The sequence below is a fragment of the Trichosurus vulpecula genome, chromosome 1, assembly GCF_011100635.1.
Source record: "Trichosurus vulpecula isolate mTriVul1 chromosome 1, mTriVul1.pri, whole genome shotgun sequence".
NCBI classification, from domain to species: Eukaryota; Metazoa; Chordata; class Mammalia; order Diprotodontia; family Phalangeridae; genus Trichosurus; species Trichosurus vulpecula.
The window spans coordinates 257,058,114-257,079,645 of NC_050573.1; the positions used below are offsets into that span (position 1 = coordinate 257,058,114).

Here is a 21,532-nt window from a genome sequence, read left to right on the forward strand (position 1 = left end):
TACTGTGTATGTTATTCCCTCTTTCAGCCCAATCTGATGACAGTAAGGCTCAAGGATTGTCTGCTACCCTTCACCCCATCTTCCCCTCTACTGTAAAAGCTGTTTCATACCTCTTTTTGCGTGAGATAATTTTCCACATTATACCTCTACCTTCCTCCTTTTACCAGTGCAATCATTTTTCTTACCTCTTAATTTTTTTTATATCATCCTATCACACTCAGCTCACACCTGTGCTTTGTCTAGGTATACTTCTGCCTGCCGTAATAATGATAAATTCTTAGGAGTCATAAGTATCTTATGTATATAAGTATCCTATATACTTATAAGTATATAGGAATATATTCAGTTTAACCTTATTGGATCCCTTATTATTCCTCATTCCTGTTTATCTTTTCATGTTTCTCTTCATTTTTGTATTTGAAAATCATATTTTTTTCAATTCAACTTTGGTGTCTTCATCAGGAATACTTAAATGTCTTCTATTTCATTAAATAGCCATTTTCCCCCTGAAAGATTACCTCAGTTTTGCTTGGTAGGTGATGTTTGTTTGTATTTCTATTGTCTTTGCTGTTTGGAATATCATATTTCAAACCCTGCAATCTTTTAATGTAGAAGCTGCTAAAGCTTAAGTGTTATTCTGACTGTGGCTCCATGATATTTGAATTGTTTCTTTCTGGCTGCTCATAATATTTTCTCCTTGACCTGGGAGTTTTGGAATTTGGCTATAATAACCTTGGTTGGGTTGATTTTGTGATCTCTTTTAGGAGGTAATTGATGGATTCTTTCAATGTCCATTTTACCCTCTGGTTCCAGGATATCAGAGTACTTTTATTTGACAATTTCTTGTAATATGATGTTGACAGGCTCTTTTTTTGATCATGGTTTTCAGGTAGTCCAATAATTTTTAAATTATTTCTCTTTTATGTGTTTTCCAGATCAGTTGTTTTTCTGATGAAATATTTTACATTTTCTTCTATTTTTTTTCATTCTTTTCATTTTGTTTCATTGCTTCTTGATATCTCTTGAAATCATTAGCTTCCAAATTAACTTGCCAATTAACTTGACTAATACTAATTTTTAAGGAATTATTTTCTTCAAGCTTTTGCACCTCCTTTTTCATTTGGCAAATTCTGCTTTGTAAACAGTTCTTTCCTTCAGTGAATTTTTTAACCTCTTTTCCATTTGGCAACTTTTGCTTTTTAAAGAATTCTTCTCTTTAGTGGATTTTTGTGCCCTTATATCATTTGTCCTATTCTTTTTTTTAAGGTATTCTTTTCTTCAGTATTTTTTTATCCCTCCTTTACCAAGCTGTTAATTCTTTTTTCCTGATTTTCTTTAATCACTTCCATTTCTTTTCCTTGAGTTCTTACAGGAGTTGTTTTTGTACCTGAGACTAGTTTACATTTTTTTAAGCTTTGTGTGTAGCTATTTTGATATATTCTTCTTTTGACCTTTTTTTTTTTTTGTTCCTCCCTATCATCATACTAACTTCCTATAGTCAGGTTCTCTTTTTTCAGTTTGTTTGTTGCTCATTTTTTCTTTTTTTTTCTTTTTTTAAAAACATTTTTAATTTAATATATTTAGTTTTCAGCATTGATTTTCACAAGAGTTTGAATTACAAATTTTCTCCCCATTTCTACCCTCCCTCCCACTCTAAGATGTTGTATATTCTGGTTGCCCTGTTCCCCAGTCAGCCCTGCCTTCTGTTACCCCACTCCCCTCCCATCCCCTTTTCGCTTCCTTTCTTGTAGGGCAAGATAAATTTCTACACCCCGTTGCCTGTGTATCTTATTTTCTAGTTGCATGCAAAAACTTTTTTTTGTTTGTTTTTGAACATCTGTTTTTAAAACTTTGAGTTCCAAATTCTCTCTCCTCTTCCCTATCTTATTTTCTAGTTGCATGCAAAAACTTTTTTTTGTTTGTTTTTGAATGTCTGTTTTTAAAACTTTGAGTTCCAAATTCTCTCCCCTCTTCCCTTCCCACCCTCCCTAAGAAGTCAAGCAATTCAACATAGGCCACATGCGTATCGTTTGTTGCTCATTTTTTCACTTCTTCACTTTAAACTTTATGCTAAAATTGGTCTCCTCTCTGGGGTTGAGGGGGTACTGTCCTAAGCTTCAGGTTTTTCTTGCTGCTGCTTTAAGAACTAGTTCTGGGGATCTGTAAATTTTCAGTTCTTCTAAGGTGTTGTGATCTACAGAAAAGATCTGTTCTTCTCACTTGTGTGTTGGTTTTTGAGCAACCACAGGCACTCTTTTCCACACCAAAGCTCTGACCAGTGTCTCTGTTCCTTCTAGTGTTCCTCCCTGCCCTGCAACTACAACCCTGAACTGCTTGTAGACAATGCAACAGAGTTCCTGGTGCCAGCTAAGAGTCCCATGTAATTTCCTTCTGACTGGTTGTCTGACCCATTACTATCTGTGGGGTGAGAGCTCTGGAAGCCTCATAGCTGATTCAGTCAGCAAACCCACCCCAACCCCCAAAGCCCTGCTTCTGAATTGCCCAGGCATAGCTTCTGTTGGACTACACACCATTCTCACCCCAGTGAGACCTTTTCTGCTGACCTAAATTGAGACGTTTCATGCCATTCTTTTGTTGGTTCTGCCACTCCAAAATTCATTTTGAGGTGTTATTTTAATGTTGTTTAGAGGGGAATTTTGGAGCACCCAGGAGAGTCCTTGCCTTATCCCATCTTTGCTTCACCTGGGAATTGGTATTTTTAAGATTGAGGAACAATAGGAAAATAAGGACAGTGCAAGGTTTCCTAGATATTGTCATAGAGTCTTGGAAGAAGGAACCCAGAATAGATGACTTAGTACCTCTGATTCCATGAGGAATGTAGAAAGTATAGGATGAAATAAGGATGAGCTATTATTCAAAGACCAAAACTCTAAAATAGAAATAGAAAATAAATAATGAAGACAATGAAGGAAGGAAATTCTTTTTAGAAAAAAGGTGCAGAAAATAATATTTTAAAAATTAATAAAACAAGTTAACGGCATGAAGAGAAATGGGAATTTTATTTACTTAATTAAAAGGACAAAGGAGAAAAAAATTAAACTTATATATAAAATAAGAAATAAAAAGGAACTAATAAGGATAAATCCAAAATTAAGAATAGGTTTTTAACAAACTATGAAGCAGCGTGCTTATAGAGAGAAGAGAGCTGATGAGAAGAGTTGCCTTAAAATAAATTAAGTTACAATAATTAAAAGAGGTGTAGTACTATGTTTCTAGAAGAAGTTGAGGAGAAATCCTAATGTGGTGGAAGAAGACAATCCAGTAAAATGAAAAAAAGTGACACATTGAATAAATATAAAAAGCCTTACAATCTGTTGCTTCTAAGAAATAAATTTAAAAGACAAAGACCTACACAAAATAAAATTGAGAGGAGCTGGAATAGTGCAATAAATGAATCCAAAATAGTACACATTTCCATCTTAATATCAGATATGTCAAAAACAAATGTTCAAAATATTAAAAAGGATAATCATATTACATTAGGCTCAAAAGAACAATAGACAGCAAACCGATATAAAAATTAAAATTATATGCTTATTATAAACTTAAATGTTTTATCATATAGATTCATAAAAAATATTAACTGAACTAGAAGAAAGTACAGATAGTAACACATTGTTATAGATTTCAATGTCCCTCTCTAAGTTTTGTGTAAGTCTAACAGAAAGATAAAATGTTATATATAGAACTGAACAAGTTGTTCAACAGATGAGGCTAAAAGACATGACATCTAAATGGGAATTATATACAACTCTGTGTGTGTGTGTGTGTGTGTGTGTGTGTGTGTGTGTGTGTGTATACACACATATCTGCATACATACATACAAGTAAATGTATATGTGTATATGCACATATATATGTATTTCAGCATCACATGTTGATTTCACAAAAATTGATCTTTTATTAGAGGATAGAGATATTGCAAACAAATCTAAAAAGGCAGAAATATTAAAAATGCATTTACAGACCATAATACAATTAATAGAGTAACCAGTTCAGAGAATACATGCAAAAGACAGACTCAAATGGAGACTTAACAATGAATTTCAAAGTAGCAAATTGGCCCACAAACCAATCATAGAAAAAAATCCTAATTAGTGTGAAAGAAAATGATAATATGAAAGGATACTCCAAAACTTCAGGGTTTCAACTAACGGTATCCTCAAGGGGAAAAGTCATATTCCTACAAACATACATTAACAATAGAAAATTATGATTAGTGATCTAAATATGTAGTTAGAAATCAGAAAATCAACAAATAAACATAACTAAAAGTATCATAAAAGAGGCATTATCAAAATTAGAAATATATAAATGAGAAAGTAAAAAGCGTTAGAAGTGAAGAACAAAACTAAAAACCAGTTCTTTGGAAAGATCAGTGGAATTAACAAATTTTTAATCAGTTTTATTAAAAATAGTACAGAAGATCAAATCAACATAGCAACCGAAAAAGGTAAAATCATAAAAGCATAAGAAAGAAAAATAATAATCAGAATCTATTATGCAGTTATGTGCTAATGAAACTGAGACCACAAAAGGATTAGAGGAATACTTTAAAAATATAAACATAAATAAATATAGAAATGACAAGAAAATACAAATCAAAACGACCCTGAGATTTTATTTCCCTCCCTGCCAAGTGGCAGAATGTGACAAAAGATGGAAATAGCCAATGTTATAGAGATTCTGAGGACATAGCCCCACTAGTGCATTTTTGGTAGAGTTGTGAATTAGTACAATCATTTTGGAAGGCAGTTTGGAATTATGTAAACAGGTGACCAAAATGTCTATATCCTCTGACCTAGAGATTGCATTAGTAGGCTTATAGAGAACGTTGATAAGAATACAATCACTTTATGCTTAATAATATTTATAGCAATACTGTTTTGATAGAAAAAAATTGGAGACAAAATAGATGTCCAAAGATTGGGGAATTCTTTAATTATGTTACATATAATGGAATATTACTGTACTATAAGAAATGAGAGTAGTATGATGAATACAGAGAAGCCTCCAAAAATCTGCATGAACCAAAGCTGTGAAATAAGCTGAGCCAAGAAAGTCACATACACAATAACTACAATATTGTAAACGGAAAAAAATAACCACAAAAAACCCTAAAGTGAATGTTGTGAAGTTATAAAGAACAAGCCTATTTTGTAAAAAGGTTCCACCGCCCCTTTACAAAGATGAGAGTCTCACACATGTTGCACATTGCACTTATTTTCAGACTTATTCATTGTATTGATCAATTATACTGATTTTTTCCCTCAAGAATTTTTTTTTAATGTGATGATACTTTGGGAGGAGCAGGGAAATTTATGGTGATACAAAAAATCAATAAAACTATAAATATATATGCCTAAGTAATGAATAATTTAGTGGAAGTTTTTTTAAAGCACATATAAAAAGCAAATCTATCAATATATCAGGAATAGTATGATATTTGATTAATGCTTCCTCCCCCCTTTACTGTTATTACCTTAAAATTCTAGCTTTTAATCCTTTTGAATATTACAACAAAAAAATGAAAAAGGACTGAGAAAGACTGAATTTTATCATGGTGGAAAATGACATGGTATTAAAACATAACCTTTCCTTTTCCTGTATGCCAGTTTGTTCGAAAGCCTTCATTATTTATTTAGAGTAATAGAACTTTTATAAAGTCACAGATTCCTTTCTTTTATAAGGCAGAGCAGTTTCATTCTTGCTATTTTGCTGTAACTTGTTATTTCTGACCAATACTGTGAAATTTCAAAGGTTATGTTGCATAATAATTTCTGAACATGGGCATTGACATTTAGACAACCAGTAAGAATGTGAGGTGCTCATGTCTGATGCAGCCAGAGGTTTAGTATGTGTATATTTTAGTTATTTAAATTTTAACATTCACAAAATGTGTATTTACTGTACTAATGCATTATCCACATGCTGTTACTTTGTTTTTCTATCAGCTCCCCAGCAAAATAAAATGGGCATCATATCTTTATGATACAAATTTCAACATCTTCCAATTTGCATGTTCTGTTTTTTCTACTGTAGAAAAGAAAGGAGGACCATTCCTTAGTTTTTGAATTTTCTAAGAAGCTCCTTGAATTAAAACATTTGAGATATAATTTACTGATCCAGAGAAAACTGCCCTGCCTTGTAAAGAGAATGTGGGAGCATGTCTATGAAAGTAACTCTCCTGACGACTTTCTCTTATATCTTACCTTTCAAGTTATGGTCAGGTGTACACTCTATGACTCTTCAATGCAGTCTTAAGGTTTTTGCTTTTTTTTTTTAAGAATTTTTTGCAGTTAGTCTTTAGCTATATTTTTGTCATTTTGTTTTATTATTTCAAAGTTTATTTTTGCTAGAAGTGTTAAGCTCAGAATTTTCTGTTATTGGGGAGACTTTGGAAGTATTTACTTAAGTTTTTTAATCCTAATTGTCCATATCTTATAATTTTGATACTTATCATAGAATTGTTAAAATATGTATGTGATTTGAGTAAGAGAATATTTTATATTAGAAAAGCTGTAATATTATGATCTTATAGTAGAATCAATTTATACTTGTTCTCAATTTATTTAAGCTTGGGATTTAATTTCTTTCAGGTTTTTAACTGGGTTGAAATTCTTTCATGTTATTCAGTAGGATATATTTTTGTGTAAAGCCTAAAGAGAATTGAAGAGGTTTTTTACATCTCTCGTCAGAAATTAAATATGAACTTCATATACTGCAATTTGACCTTTTACCTTTCATGGCAGACTAAAAAACCATGATATGGTTAACTATGTTATTTCACACTTTTATGACATCTTTTTGTTGTATTTCTGGAGATGTAATAAAACATTATAAATATAATAATTTTTGTTATCATGATGATGCACTGTATATACTTCCTTAAAAAGAATTCAGGGACCTTTAAAATTTTTGTTTTTAAGTATTCCTGTGACTGAATAGGATTAGCCTGGTTTGCAATATTACTATCCACTATGAGTCACAATGACAAATTGCAGTTTGTCATATAAATTAAACTTTTGTTGCCTACCCAGCTTACCTTGTGAGTTTTAATAGGATTCAGTACTTTCAGTCTAACTCTCCTGTTACCTAAATTGTTGCCAGGTAATAGCTTCAAGATACATTATCTACTGCACAATTCTTGAAGATTTTAGTGCTTCTCAAGTGAGGGATTTTAGTCCTGACTTCCAGTGAATATGTTTTCTGTAGGGGTGTGTGTGCACATGTGCATTTGTGTGTGTGCATGTCGGCGTCAGCGTGTCTATATCTATGTGAATGTTTATATTTAATAGGGAAAGGGCTTGTTCCTAGTGATTCAGGATTTGGGATATAGGGAAAACATAATAGAACAGTTTTTCTTTGTCACAATAACCAGTCAATACTGTCCCTAAACCCTGACTGCTCTCCAAAATAAATGTGATCTGTAGCCCTCATTTCATATTTACCGTTCCTGGAAGGTAATTACTTTAAACTTGGCAGAAGTTAAAACAGACAAACGTTTTTGTCTTTCTCCTCATTCTAACTTTGTTCTTTTTCTCTAACACACTAGCATATATGTGTCTGCCTCTTGTCATGCTACGTGATCAGCACACTCCCTTTTCAACATTCCAGATGTCTCTGATGTGTTTTTTGTCCTTCCTGATATTTAATTTTCTCCTAGTAATGTGCGGGTGTCTTTCAGTTGCCCTGTGGTCAGTTTGCAACTTTAATTCTTTGTAGACTGTTATATTCCATGATTTATAGCTATAGTACATAGCAGTACCATAAGTAATTGCTGATTGTGAGCTCATTGAATCATAGATTTAGAATTAGAGGGGATCTTAGAAGACATTAAGTCCAACTTCTTCATTTTAAAGATAAAGGAACTGAGTCACAGAGAGATTAAATGACTTGCCCAGGGCCATAGAGAGCTAGTAAATACTGAGATGGAATTTAAACTCAGGTTTTCCTTGCTTAGAGTCCATTACCCTCTTCACTGTGCCATGCTGCCTCTGTTTCTTTGAAAAACTTGGGGTTATTTAAAGTATTTCACAATTTTCGAAATGCAATATAGTGTTGCTATAATGTTGCTCTTTCCCTCACTTCTTGTCATAGTTCATTATCCATCTGTAGACAACATATGTCCAACATAGATCAATTGATAGATCAGCTCTAGAGGCTGTCCAGTCAACTGTTATCAGAGTCTGTACACTAAGTATTCTTCATCCATTTGGTTTTTCTGGTGTGCATAGTTGGGTTGGACTTTTTTGAATTATTATAAATTTAAGAGTCTCTGTACTATTCCAGGGCTCTTTCCAGATGGCATAATGATAATACCATCTGTAAACAGGAGCATGTGGAAAACCTCACAGTCTGTGGGGAAACCTTATTTCATTTGCACTTAGTGTTAGACAGATTCCAAGGCAATGGTAAACACTTTGGATAAGCATGTCTCGTCAGCTCTTAATAATCAGAGGATTATTGAACAAAGTCCTTTCTATGATTAACACCTTTCAAGAAACTTTGTATAATTTTTAATATGTATACAGGAGATAGGTTTTTAGAGGAGACTCTTTAAAGCAGCAGTTTGCTCCACTGAATTTCAAAGCCTTTTTTAATCAATTAAATTCAACAAACATTGATTAAACATCTATTATGTATTAGGCACTATGGTAGACATTGGGTATATAAAAACAGAACTGAAAAATAATCTCTATTCTCAAGGAGTTGTGGGAAAATAAGATAGAGACAGAGAGGTAAATACAAGATCATTTGAAGAAGGAGAGAACATGAAAACTAGGGGAATTAGTACAGTTTTCTCATTGGAAATGGCAACTAGGCTGATCCTTACTGAAAGGCCAAAACTCTTTAAGAAGTGGAGTTAAGTAGATAATTATTCCTATTTTAACAAGAGTAACCACAGATATACTTTTACATAGTACCTCACACTCTGGGGTCCTCTTTGTCACAGAAACTGTTTACGTAAAGTCAAGCAGTCAATAAACATTTAATAAATGCCTATTATGTGTAAAGCACTGTGCTAAACTTGGAGACATAAAAAGAGGGGAAAGATGGTCCCTGCCCTCAAGGAGCTTAGATCTTAATGAGGGAGACCGAAAACAAATATAATATATACACACAAGTTAGAATCAGGATAAATAGGAAATGATTAACAGAGGGGAAGGCACTAGAATTAAGAGGAGTTGGAAAAGGTTTATGTATAAGACAGAATTTTAGTTGGGACTTAAGTGGGAGCAGAGAAGTTAATAGGCAGAGATGAGGGGAGAGAGCATTCCAGGCATGGAGGACAGCCAGAGAAAATGACCAGAGCTGAGAGGTGGAGTATCTTGTTTGTGAAACAGCAAAGAGACCAGTGTTGGTAGATGGAAGAATACAAGGCAGAGGGAATAAGATGTAAGAGACCAGAAAGGTGGTTAGGGATGGGAGGTTGGGTATGAAGAGCTTTGAATGCTAAATGGAGGATTTGGCATTTGATCCTGGAGGAGACAGGGAGCCAATGGACTTTATTGAATAAGGGGTGACATAGTTGTACCTCCATTTCAGAAAAATCACTTTAGAGGGTGAAAGATGGTTTGTAGGGGGGAGGAGTATAAAGCAGGTGGTGTGAGGTGATGAGGACCTGCACCAGAGAGGTAGCAGTGTCAGAGTAGAGAAGGGGTCATATTAGAGAGATGTTGTAAAGATGAAATTGGCAGACCTTGGCAATAGATTACATACGGAAGATGAGAGACAATGAGATGACACCTACACAGCGAACCTGAGAGACTGGGTTGACAGTGTTGTCCTCTACAATAATAGGAAAGTTAGAAGGGGAGAGAATTTAGAGAGAATGATAATGAGTTCTATTTTGGATGTATTAAGTTTAAGATACCTACTGGAAATACAGTTTTGCAAGAAGAATCCTGTTCCTCATTAAAATTATGTTAGTACCTTCTCTGGGATTTTCTCCAATTTATCCTTTTATCTTGTTTGTACATAGTTGTTTGCATGTGGTCTCTCCCATTAGACTGTGAGCTTCTTGAGATTGAATTTTTTTTTTTTGCCTTTCATAATATCCCTAACATTTAACACAGTACTTGAACATAGTATGTACTTCATAATCAATATATATTTATTAGGTGCCTACTTTATACTAAGCATGGTAGTAAATGGCAGGAGACAAATGAGAAAAAGACAGTCCATGCTCACAAGGACCAAATAATCTTATAATCAAAAAATGTTCCAAGTAATTGATAAAGTGCAAAGATAGCCAAAAAATAGAAAGAGATTAGAGAGATTATAGGAAGCTTATGAATCAATCTAAATTCTGGATAGCAATTTGGAATCATATGAGAAAAGTCACTAAACTGTTCATACACTTTAACCTAGTTGTTCCACTATTAGCACTTATAATACAGCAAAAACTGAAATCAAAGTAGGTGCCCCTAGGTAGAGGAATGACTGAATAGATCGGGCTACATTGATATAATGGAATATTATTGTGCAATAATAACTAACACATGTAAGGAATTTAAAGAATAAAATGGAAGGACTTGTATAAATGTATGCAGAGGGAAGTAGAACCAGAAGAATAATACCTATAGTAATGTAAGTGATACATCATCACCTCAGACTACAGATAATGAAACATACCTCCCTTCTCCCAGGAGAGTGGTGGTTAGCTCTAGGTACAGAATGTTGTTAAAGACATACAGTCACACACAGTTTCTTTTAGGCTTAATATATTTTTGGTTTGTTTTGTTGTTTAATATTATGAGGTGGCAGGGCAGAAAAATCAATCTGCTTTTTTTTAAAGGAATAGGAAGTAACGAAGTAGATGTAATGAGTGTAGATCCTCTCCCCCAAACGGCCCCCCCCCCCCCACCAACCCCCCTTCAGTTTGGCTTAAAGGCAATCCTCTTAAACTCTGGAATTGCACAAAAGGTGCCAACTAGGATTGTTAGAGGGTGTCCTCACCTGAGATTTTCTATGGCAATAAAATTACAAGCCTTCTTGTCTTCCCTATCCTTGGCTGTGACTTCAGAGTGTGTGTGTGTGTGTGTGTGTGTGTGTGTGTACACATGTGTATACACATGCATGGACATGTGTGCCCACAAACACATACACGCGCGTACACACACACTTCTTTGAGATAACAGGTCAAGTGAACTGTTTTTTGTGATAAAGGGGAGCTGGGCATGTTTGTAGACACTAGAGAAAGAGCCAGCAGATAAGAAGAGTTTGACCATAAGGGGAGGAGGACAGCCCGAGATCTGTAGAGAGGGGTTGGAGTCAGGGGTACAAGTGGAATGATTGGTCTCAGCAAGGAAAAGGGCCAGCCTCTTCCTTAGACATTGCAAATGGAGTAGGATGTAGAGGGAGTTTGCGATATGGAGAAAATTGGAGCTCACAACAAATGCTCTTTTTTTTCAATAAAGGAGAAGGCAAGGTCGTCTGCTGAGTAGAAGGTTGGAGGAGGGGATGTTAGAGGTCAAGGGGAACTTGCGGCCTTGAGGCCACATGTGGCCTTCTAGGTCCTCAATATGGCCCTTTGACTGAGTCCAGGTTTTACAGAACAAATCCTTTTATTAAGGGGTTTGTTCTATGAAATTTGGATTCAGTCAAAGGGCCACACTTGGAGACCTAGAGGGCCACATGTGTCCTCTAGGCCACAGGTTTCCCACCCCTGTGGGTTTGAGGAGAGAAGTGAAAGTTTAGAATAGCCTCTGTGGGCTGCGTGAGAAAGAGGCTATCTGGTAATGTTGGAAGTTTTGTTAACAAGCAGTAAAAACCCAATTGTGATTAGATAAATTGCTACTTGACTCCATTTGGAGTTGCATAAATTCTGTTGGTATTCTGCAGCTTTGTAAGAGCACAGCATTCATTTGATAAGGATAACGTGGGGTTGTGATTTGTCAAGGCTTGAGTAGTGATAGAATAAGAAAGAGTTGAAAAAATATAGTTAAATGTTTTAACTTGAGGGTCAGGATTGTGAAAACGTGGCTGAAGCAGGGAGGGGTAGAGGCCTGGTTACTATGACGATAAAGAATAGGTTTAGGAGGAGTGTGTGTGTATGTGTGTGTGTGTGGTGTGTGTGTGGTGTGGGTGTATATGTGTATGTATACATACACATATACACAAAATTAATGTATATGCCTGATAGCCATTTCCTAATAGATAAATGGTCAAAGGATAAGAAAGAAAAGTTCTCAAAAGAAAAACTACAAAATATTCACAACTATATGAAAAAAGCTCCAAATCACTAATAATAAGAGACGTGCAGATATAAACAACACTGAGATTTTACCTCACACCATGCAAATTGGCAAAAATGACAAAGAAATGGCAACAGTATTAGAAGGGATTGTTGGAAGATAATCACTGGTGTGTTGATGGAGCTGTGAAGAGCTACAACCATTTTGGAAAGCAATTTGAAATTATGCAAATAAAGTGACTAAAATGTCTATATCCTTTGAACCAGTGACTTTATTACTGGGCTTTACTCTGAAGAACCATTAATAAGAAAAAAGTCCCCATATTCCCCAAAATATTTATGACAACACTTTTTTTGTGATAGCTAGTAATTAGAAACAAAGTAGATGTCCTTCAGTTGGGGAATGGCTAAACAAAGTTCAGTACATGAATGTAATAGAATATTACTATGCTGTAAGAATTAATTTGTGTAATGAATAGAGAAGCATGGAAAGATTTATATAAACTGATACACAGTGAAGTAAGCAGAGCCAAGAAAAAATATACACAGTAACTACAAAAGATAAATAGAACAGTATCACACTAAAGAATCAAAAGTAAATGTAACAAATCATAAAAATCAAGTAGGACTTAAATGAAGAGATATGAAGAAACACCCCACCCCACCCCCCACCACAAACTACCCCTTTGTAGAGGTGGAAGGTCCACAGGTATTACACATTGCATATATTATTAGATTTTTTTTTCAACGTATTGATCAATTGTGCTGACATTTTTCCTCTTTAAAAAAAGTACTGTCATATGGGTTGACTCTCAGAGGAGGAGTGGTAGTAGGAAGGAATTATGGGATACTATTGGTAATATAATAAAGGTAGTATAAGAAAGGAAGGAAACAAGCCTTTGTTAAGTGCCTACTACATTCTAGACTGTGTTGAGTGCTTTACAAATACTTTTTCATTTGATCCTTACCAAATGAAGAATGAGGCCTCAGTGATGGTTCCCTTTGTTCTTGTTATCACCACCTTCTTTTGGAATGCCTTTTCTACAGCTTCCTTTTTTTCAAATTCTTTCAAAGCTCATCCTAGTTTTCAGTTCCTTAATTGCTTGAGTAACTAAATCTTATGATCTTCTAAGAGCTTTTTAGGTACAGCTAATTGGAATACTTTTTCCAAATAAGATTGCATTGTCTTTGGCTGCAAAGAAATAGGCAAGTCAGTGATGTGTTTGAAGTGAAGTCTGTCCACCCTTGGTAGAACATTACATAGGTCACAGAAATGTTATAGAATTAATAGGAATTACACAGACACAGAAGAAGCAAAGTCAAAGGCTCAGGCAGTCAGTGACAAGCTTTCTACCCTTTTGAGGACTCTCAGTAGCCTTATACCTGTGAGTGTAGTACTCCTGGTTTAAGTTTTTTTCTATTAGAGATAATTTTCTTTGTAAAATGATCAGTCAGGACTCTATATTTTAAAACTTTTTAATACCTTTTATTGTGTTATCACTGTGGTTGATTCATTTGTGAAACTTAAAGCACTCCCATTTGGAGAGATTTATTCTCATATCCTTTTTTTTTTCCTCTGGATTTGCCGGAACACCATCATGTTCGTGTTCTGAAGGTTAATGCCTAAAGTCAGTCAGACAGAAGCCAAGTGCTGCAAGGTTTCCAAGATTAGGACTGATTCCCTTCACAGAAATAAATGATTCCTGCCATGTTCAGTGATTTCGTGCAGCACTCCACACGGCTGAGTGAGTGCCTCAGTACTGTAGTCCTTACATGCTGTACATACTGATGACACTCTGTGTTAACTTGATTGACTGAGCAGTATACTAGAGAGGACGCACCTGCAAGACAAGTGCAGGCACATATATTTTTATCCTGGTTTCGAAACATTTATTTTACATTTATTTTACTTGGAAGTCATAGTTTCAAATTCCAGGGGTCCCCATGTTGTGCTGCAAAGGTAGAGCAAACCTTTAAGTGTTGCTTTGTTGTCAGAATAGCTTTGAAAATGATCTAAGGCTCGTCCCCTTTTCCCAAAGCCTGATTTTATGCTTTTGAAGAAAATGACATGAAGGTGACTATTAGCAAGCTGGACAAATTAGTGACTGTGTAAAATTTGGATCTCTTAAGAGATTTCATTTAATGATACTCAGATGCCTCATTTAATTCACTTAAAAGAAATAATTTTGGTTATATTTTTATGTTGTGTTTTATTATCATGTTTTATAGGCTTTGAGACAGCAGCAGAAAAGAAGAAATGGAGTCTCAATGATGGTAAACAAGACTGTTCCTCGTGTTGTTTTGACACCATTAAAGGTGTCTGATGAGCAGTCGGACTCACCTTCAGGTAAAATAACTAAATGATTGTATACTAGACCAGTTCTCACAGAATATTCCTTAGTGATAAATGGCATATGCAATCTGGAATTGCTGGAAATCAATGTGTACTATTTTTACTTGGAGGTTTGGTTTAAATTTTTTTTTAATTCCTTCTGTTGATCAAGCAAGTCAAGTTAGTTGTGTTAACCCCTTCTTTTAAAAATTAGGTGCAGATAATATATAATAAATGACTTTGACAAGTAGCAGCAGGTGCAAGAGAATGTGAAATGATGCTGGTAGGTTTTTTTTTTTCCCTCATCATTTGGATGTTGAACTTTAACAGTGGACCACGTACTGATGTGTAATGCTATCAAAAGCAGCTCTTTTGTGGGTGTGAATTTGTGGGTCAGTCTTCTGTTGCAAAACCAGAGATCCTTTTATTAGTTTTTTTTCCCTGACACTGTTATTTTTTAACACTGTGCAAGTCTTTGCTTTTGGTTTGTAGTTGATTTTAAAAAATCTTCAGAGTTGTAATTGTAGTAATTATATACTGACATTTGTATTTTTCAGAAATACCTTATTGCAAAAGTTATTTGGAAAGGTGTATTCTCTCTCTCTCTTCCTCTCTCTCCGCAGCACTTGAAAATACTATATCATAATGTTTAAAGCTTATTTATATTTTATTTTAAAAAGTGTTTTCTTGGGATTCATCCTCAAGCTATAAGATTAATGAATTTTACCTTTTGGCTGTGCTTATTAGGCCACCTTTTTTTTTTTCCTTAATTAATTTACTTTGCTTTTATATTTATTACATCTAGGGTTAGAAGAATCAGATTATGACCAAAGAAGGCAGTACCTCTTAGCAAAGACAAAGGAGATAATGCTCTTGGGTTGTTAAAAAAATTAATGTTTCATTTTAAAAAGGAAAACAAGAAAGAGGACACTAGTTGTATAACTGTTTTCTTTTTTTAGGATCTGAGTCTAAAAATGGTGAAGCTGACAGTTCAGATAAAGAAATGAAACATGGGCAAAAATCTCCCACTGGAAAACAAACAAGTCAGCACTTAAAACGATTGAAAAAATCTGGTTTAGGTGAGTATACCAATGGACTATTTATGGTCCCTTACATTTCTTATCTTGTTGAATGATGCTATAGACTATCCATAAATAATTCTTAAAATACTTAATTCAACTAAACTGAGCAAAATTCTTACAGGGTATCTAAAACAAAATCTAGATTACATTGGAGAGGGGAAAAAACTTATTTAAGTGATCTAATTTTATTTTCTATATTTGTGAATGATAGTTCTCTTGGAATCTAAAATTAATGGATAAAATAGGTGATAAAGACAGTTCCATAATGGCATTTGTTAAAGTAATCACTTCTTCCTAAAACTGATTTCATTAGTGAGGAAGATTTTGTTACATTTGGGTTTTCATTTGATTGAAATCCAGTGTTACTTAGAAAGAAGTGAACTTTCAGGAATTAACCATGGAGCTGCACATTGTGATATAGGGTTCTATGTTAAAACTGCTGCCTAGCTATATTGTCTTTCTCAAGCCATTCTGCATTGGTTGCTTGACAAATAGTTTCAAATTTCTAAGAAATGTATGAATTGTAACATCTGTAGATCTTATATATTAGCATTAAATTGTGTTATTAATTCTTCCTTTGTGACAGTTTTTCAGCTGGAAGGAAAAAATGTCAATGAAATTATATTATGTTATGCTATGTTGCATCATATGCTGTGTCATGTCATGTTATGTTATATCATGTTATATCATATTGTATTGTTAATTCATTTTTCTAAAAAAAATCTGAGTCTTCCTTTTTCTCCCAGTGTTGAAGAGTAAGGGCTACTCACAAGCCCTGATTCCGCTTTGTTTGACACAGGAGTTATGACCTGCTGTGTTTCCAAACTGTTTGGATTTTCCCCTCTGTAGGCAACCTTGTGGCCCACTTCCCCCAACATTAATGCTGAGCTTAGTGCAAACACCCAATCATCTTAGCCCACTGTGGCTTGGAATTTATGCAGTCAAGAGGTCCATTGGCCTCAACCTCCTTGATAGTAGAGATTGTAGGCACATACTGCCTTGCCCAGATATTTATTTTAATAAGACAGGAACAAAATATCTTCTCACCTGTGTGTTGTAATTCTAGTCCTTTTTTGCTGGGTGAACCAAATCAAGTGGTCAGTTTCTTTCTTAGTGTTTTCATCTGTGAGTAAAAAAAAAGGGTGTGTTAATATTTACTTCAGTCACTATAGGGTCCTGTTGAATTAATGAACAAATATATATGATTTAAAGACTACATGTTTAGTGGCCTGAATTATTTACTTACTTTCTGGATTATTTAAAACTATATTTGGTGTTAAAGTTTGGCCAGATGTAAGAATAGAAGTGGTTCTCTTTAACCAGAGAGAACCATTGAAAGATCTTTGAGATCCACAAACGAACACGACTGTCAAAGTAAAGGTAATTTTTGTTTTAAAACACTTTAAACATAGCATAAGTTAGTAGGGATGTAAGTTAAGTACTTTCCTATCACCAGTCTCCAAAGCAAAAAACAAACTCAAGAATGATGTTGTGTATGAATATTCCTAATGGAGAAAACTACCAAGTTCATAAGATCATAGAATTAGATCTGGAAATGGACCTCAGAAGTTATCTCATCCAACACCCCAGTTTTACAGATGAAGAAACTGAGGTCCAGAGAAGTTAAGTAATTTCTCCAAGTTCAGCCAATATAGAGGGGTTATAGGTATGGAAGCCTTGACCTGAGAATGCTTTGTTGTCAGTTCTAGAGAGCAACATGCCACATGGTGATTATTAAAAAGGAATTCAGGGGACAAAGGAGAGTTTTATCTCAGATGGGGATCCACATGTTTATTTTATAAAATTAAACTACAGGATTAGATATGTCATTGTATTGGGGATATCATCAAAAATACTTGAAGTGGGCATGCAGTAATCACAGATTACTCTGATTCTCTACTCTGAAAAGTCACACACCAGAAAACATATTTGGAGTATTTCTTGGTGATGTTTAGTAACAATCAGCCTGAAGACAGCTAGGATATTTGACCTCCTTCACTAAGGAAAGCCTATATTTCCACTAAAGACAGCAATTTATTTGAGGGAAAAACAATCTAGAAATTTTAGTGGACTGCAAGACCAATATAGCTAATATGATCTTGGGCTACATTAAGGGAAGCATAGCTTTAAAGAATAATGAGTTCGATAGTCCTGCTCTGTTCTTACCTGTTTGGGACACATATGGAGTATTAAGTTTGGTTTTTGGTATTACAGTTTAGCAAGGACATTTATAAACTGGAGAGTGAGCATTCAGAGGATGGCAGCCAACCTGGAGAAGGGCCTTTGCATGCTAGATGAGACTTGGTTGAGTCAAGACAGACATAATAACTGTGTTTAAGTGTTTGAAGTATTGCCCTTGTAAAAGACAAAGAGTTGTTCTGTTTAGCTACAAAAGGCAGAACCAAAGACAGTATTTGGGATTTGTAAAGAACAGTTCTAGGCTTGATGTCTTGAAAAACTTTGTTAACAATTAGAGCTGTCCAAAAGAGGAATGGGCTACTTTGAGAGGTTGTGGTTCCCCTCCTTTGAAGTATTCATGCAGACGTTATATGGCCATTTCCCAAGTATGTTAGAATGGGGGTTATTTGGGAGTATGTATTAGACTTGATGGTTACTGATATCCCTTCATACTCTAAATTTTTGTGATTCTGTAACTCATCTCAATCTGAGAGAATTTAAATTTATCAGAAAGTTTGTTATCTCAGAACATTCTACCAAATTACTTATCAGTATAAAAAATCTGAAAGACTATCATATTCTGAGAGAAGCTGGGCTAGTGGCAGAGCTGTTTCCCTTTAGCTATGAGTTTGGGACCTGACAGAGGTGTCATGTAACAGCATCTGGTAGAGGTGCAACACTGTCCCCTAGACACTGTACATAACATTAGATGTCAGAGTAAGACAACAGCAAGGTCTGAGGATGCTTGTCTACTGGGCCGAAGTAGAGAAAATTTATAACAGCATGATAACTAAGCAGGTGCTGCGTAAACTGAAGAGGGAAAGGCAAGGGGTGATTGAAAGTAGGTCAGTAGTAGGATTTATACTGTAAAGAGTCTAGGTGACGATTGAGAAACATAAGAAATAAACAGTAGTAGACAGAGCAACAGACATTCAGCAATCAGAGATACGGTGGTCCATTTGGCATAAGCAAAGTTAGATAGTATTTAATTAATCACTTGCTGTGGGCCCACTACTATCCTAAGAAAACTACAGAGAGCGAAAACTCATAGCCTTACATAAAGACAGGCTCAGTAAAGTATATCTACCATCTGTTAAAAGTACCCTTTTAGAGAAACCTGTTGGGACCTTAGAATACTGAAGAAAAAATAGCTTTAGAAGGCTGTAAAATATTTATGAAATAGGGTGATGTTCAGTACCAGATGAGGCACATTGTATTCATTTGTAGTTTGTACGTACTATGGCTAAAAGAGGGATCAATAGGCTGCCCTTCCTGGATATCTCATATGAGAAGTAGGCTGACAAGTCCCCACACATTTACATTTCATTTATTCCTTGGCTTCCAGGGCTCAGGTATTTGGTTTTTTGTTTATTTTTTAAATTAAATTTTTATATTTTTAAATTTAACAAGCAGTTATTTTCTTTTGCTCATCCTGACCTTTAAAAAAAAAGACCAAAACACAAACAAACCAAACTCTACCTTGTAACAAATATGCATAGTCAAGCAAAAAAAAAATTATATTTACCATGTTCAAAAATGTGTCTCATTCTGCATATTTAGTTCATCACCCCTGTGTCAGGAAGTTAGTAACATTCACCTTCGGTCCTCTGGAACCGTGTTTTGTCATGTTTGGATCAAAGTTCTTTCAGAGTTTGTTTGGTTTTACAAGTGATGTTACAGAATAAGTGGTTTTCATGGTTCTGCTGACTTTATTCTGATTTTATCCGTCCACCATTAGGTGATCAATCCCTGAGGAATTTATTCATGGTGGCCAAACTCATTAGATCCATACATAAACCAGAATATCAGTTTATTAACTTATAATAGGTAGATACATTTTTAAAGAGACTAGATATCTGTTTCTGCCAAATAAAGTGCCTCCTTCCCAATATCATGGGTGATATATTAAAACATCTAAAGGTGGGAGAGCCTGAAGAAGAATTGTACTGCATTATGGAGTTCACCTTTATAGTGACCACATACTCATGTTCATTAGAAATAGTGCAATTTCATAAGTTTAAAGTTGGAAGGGTCCTTGGGGTGCTCTCATACGACCCGTTCATATTCTACATGAGGAAATTGAGTGAGGCGGCTTATCCAAGATCACACAGATGGTGAGTAGCAAATCTGGTCTGACTCATGGTTCTTCTTGGTTCTCCTCCTTTCTCCTACGTTGTGCTGTCTTTCCCTTAGATAAGCACTACATTGACATGACATAGATTCTTTCTAACATTCCTTTCAAAACATCAGTTACCAACTTGTGCCGCCAGAACGCTTACAAAGACAAGTTAAAATTGTAAGATGATGACTTATGTTAGTTAAATTTAAATTAATTGAAAACAGAAGGAAAGTCCAAAAGAAGGACATGTAATCTGGACAGCTTTGAAAGCTACCATTGAGCTAATTATATACTTAAAATGAAGTGCAAGCTACGTAAAATGGAGATCTTGAGTTTCTCCTCAAAATAAAAAAAAATTGACTTTTCTTTTTTTGAGGGAGGTCCCTAAGCCCCTTGCTGGGATTCTGGAAGCATGGCGGCAATAGCAGGAGTATGTTTTCAGATGCTCTCTTAGGGAAGATTATCTTGCAGGCTTTACTCTTATCCTTGTTGAGTTAATTCTTACCTGCTTTAGTTTCAAAGTATAGCATTTTTTTGGCCTGGTCTCAAAATTAATGGGATACATTCTTCTGGAGACCTTGGGGACTTTTGGAGACCATGTGTGTCCTGATACCCTTTGAAACTATTAAAAGTGTCCTGAGAAATGGAGTTGTATTGTACATTTTCCCACTTCATAGAATCCTGTACATGGCAGGTGTGTGATCAATATTTGCTGAATGAATGAGGTCTAATATAGCAAACACAGTTAGATGAATAATGAATTGTTCCTCACCTCCATATACTCATCTAGTTTTTCATACTCATTTTAGGAATATTGATAATGAAGTTTTTCTGCTTTGTTTCAACTAAGGACAGTAAGAAGTAGTGAATAGAAAGACCACAAAGCTAGGAAGACCTGGGTTCAAGTTTCACCTCTGACATATACTGTTTTTGCAGCTCTGAACAAGTCATTTGTCCCTTCAGTTCTCTTAGGTGTTCCTTAAACTGTGGGTGGCATCATAACCTACAGTTTAAGAAGCTCTGCTCTAGGAAACACTCTAAAACTCTTAGGTTACAGAACAGGTATAAAGAGATTCCAGTTTAAGAATTTAGAGAGTTCCTTGGGTGGCTTCCCTAAATTGGTGAAATTATTTGTCCAGTGTCTATCTCTATAGCTCAGGACAGTATCAGATTTCTTAAAGTGATTCCAGATGGGAATATATATTTGGTGTGTCCATCTTGGTCTGAAATAACAGCCTTAGAACTAAGTTCAATTTCCATTACCCTCTTCAGTGGTGAGTTGAGTCTTTATTCTTTCTGGTCCATTTATCTCATTATAGGATTTCCAGGATTTCCACCTCACTGATGGATAGTGATAACTTTGCTATTATATTGTTATCTAAAGGCTACCTCAAGGGCAGTATTTATGTTCCAAAAATTCCCTTTCTTCCAATTGCATGCGTCAGCTGGGTACTAGGAATCTCATGACTATTGCCAAAAAGAGGAGTGGACCCGGAGTTAAGTGTTACCGACCTGAGGATGCCACAAACCTTTCCAGGCCTTTTATGTCCTCCACTATGCTTGATAGCGTGGATTGACACTTGAGAAGCATGATGAGATTT

At 35.1% G+C, this 21,532-nt stretch overlaps 1 protein-coding gene across 1 annotated transcript in view; it reads left to right on the forward strand.

Annotated features, from left to right (window-relative positions):
• Positions 1 to 21,532, forward strand: part of ASXL3 (ASXL transcriptional regulator 3) — a 229,573-nt gene that overhangs the window by 124,804 nt on the left and 83,237 nt on the right. The window contains exons 5-6 of the mRNA XM_036740756.1: positions 14,450 to 14,567; positions 15,512 to 15,631. Of these exons, the coding sequence (XP_036596651.1) occupies positions 14,450 to 14,567; positions 15,512 to 15,631 (238 nt within the window). The remainder of the gene's footprint in view (positions 1 to 14,449; positions 14,568 to 15,511; positions 15,632 to 21,532) is intronic.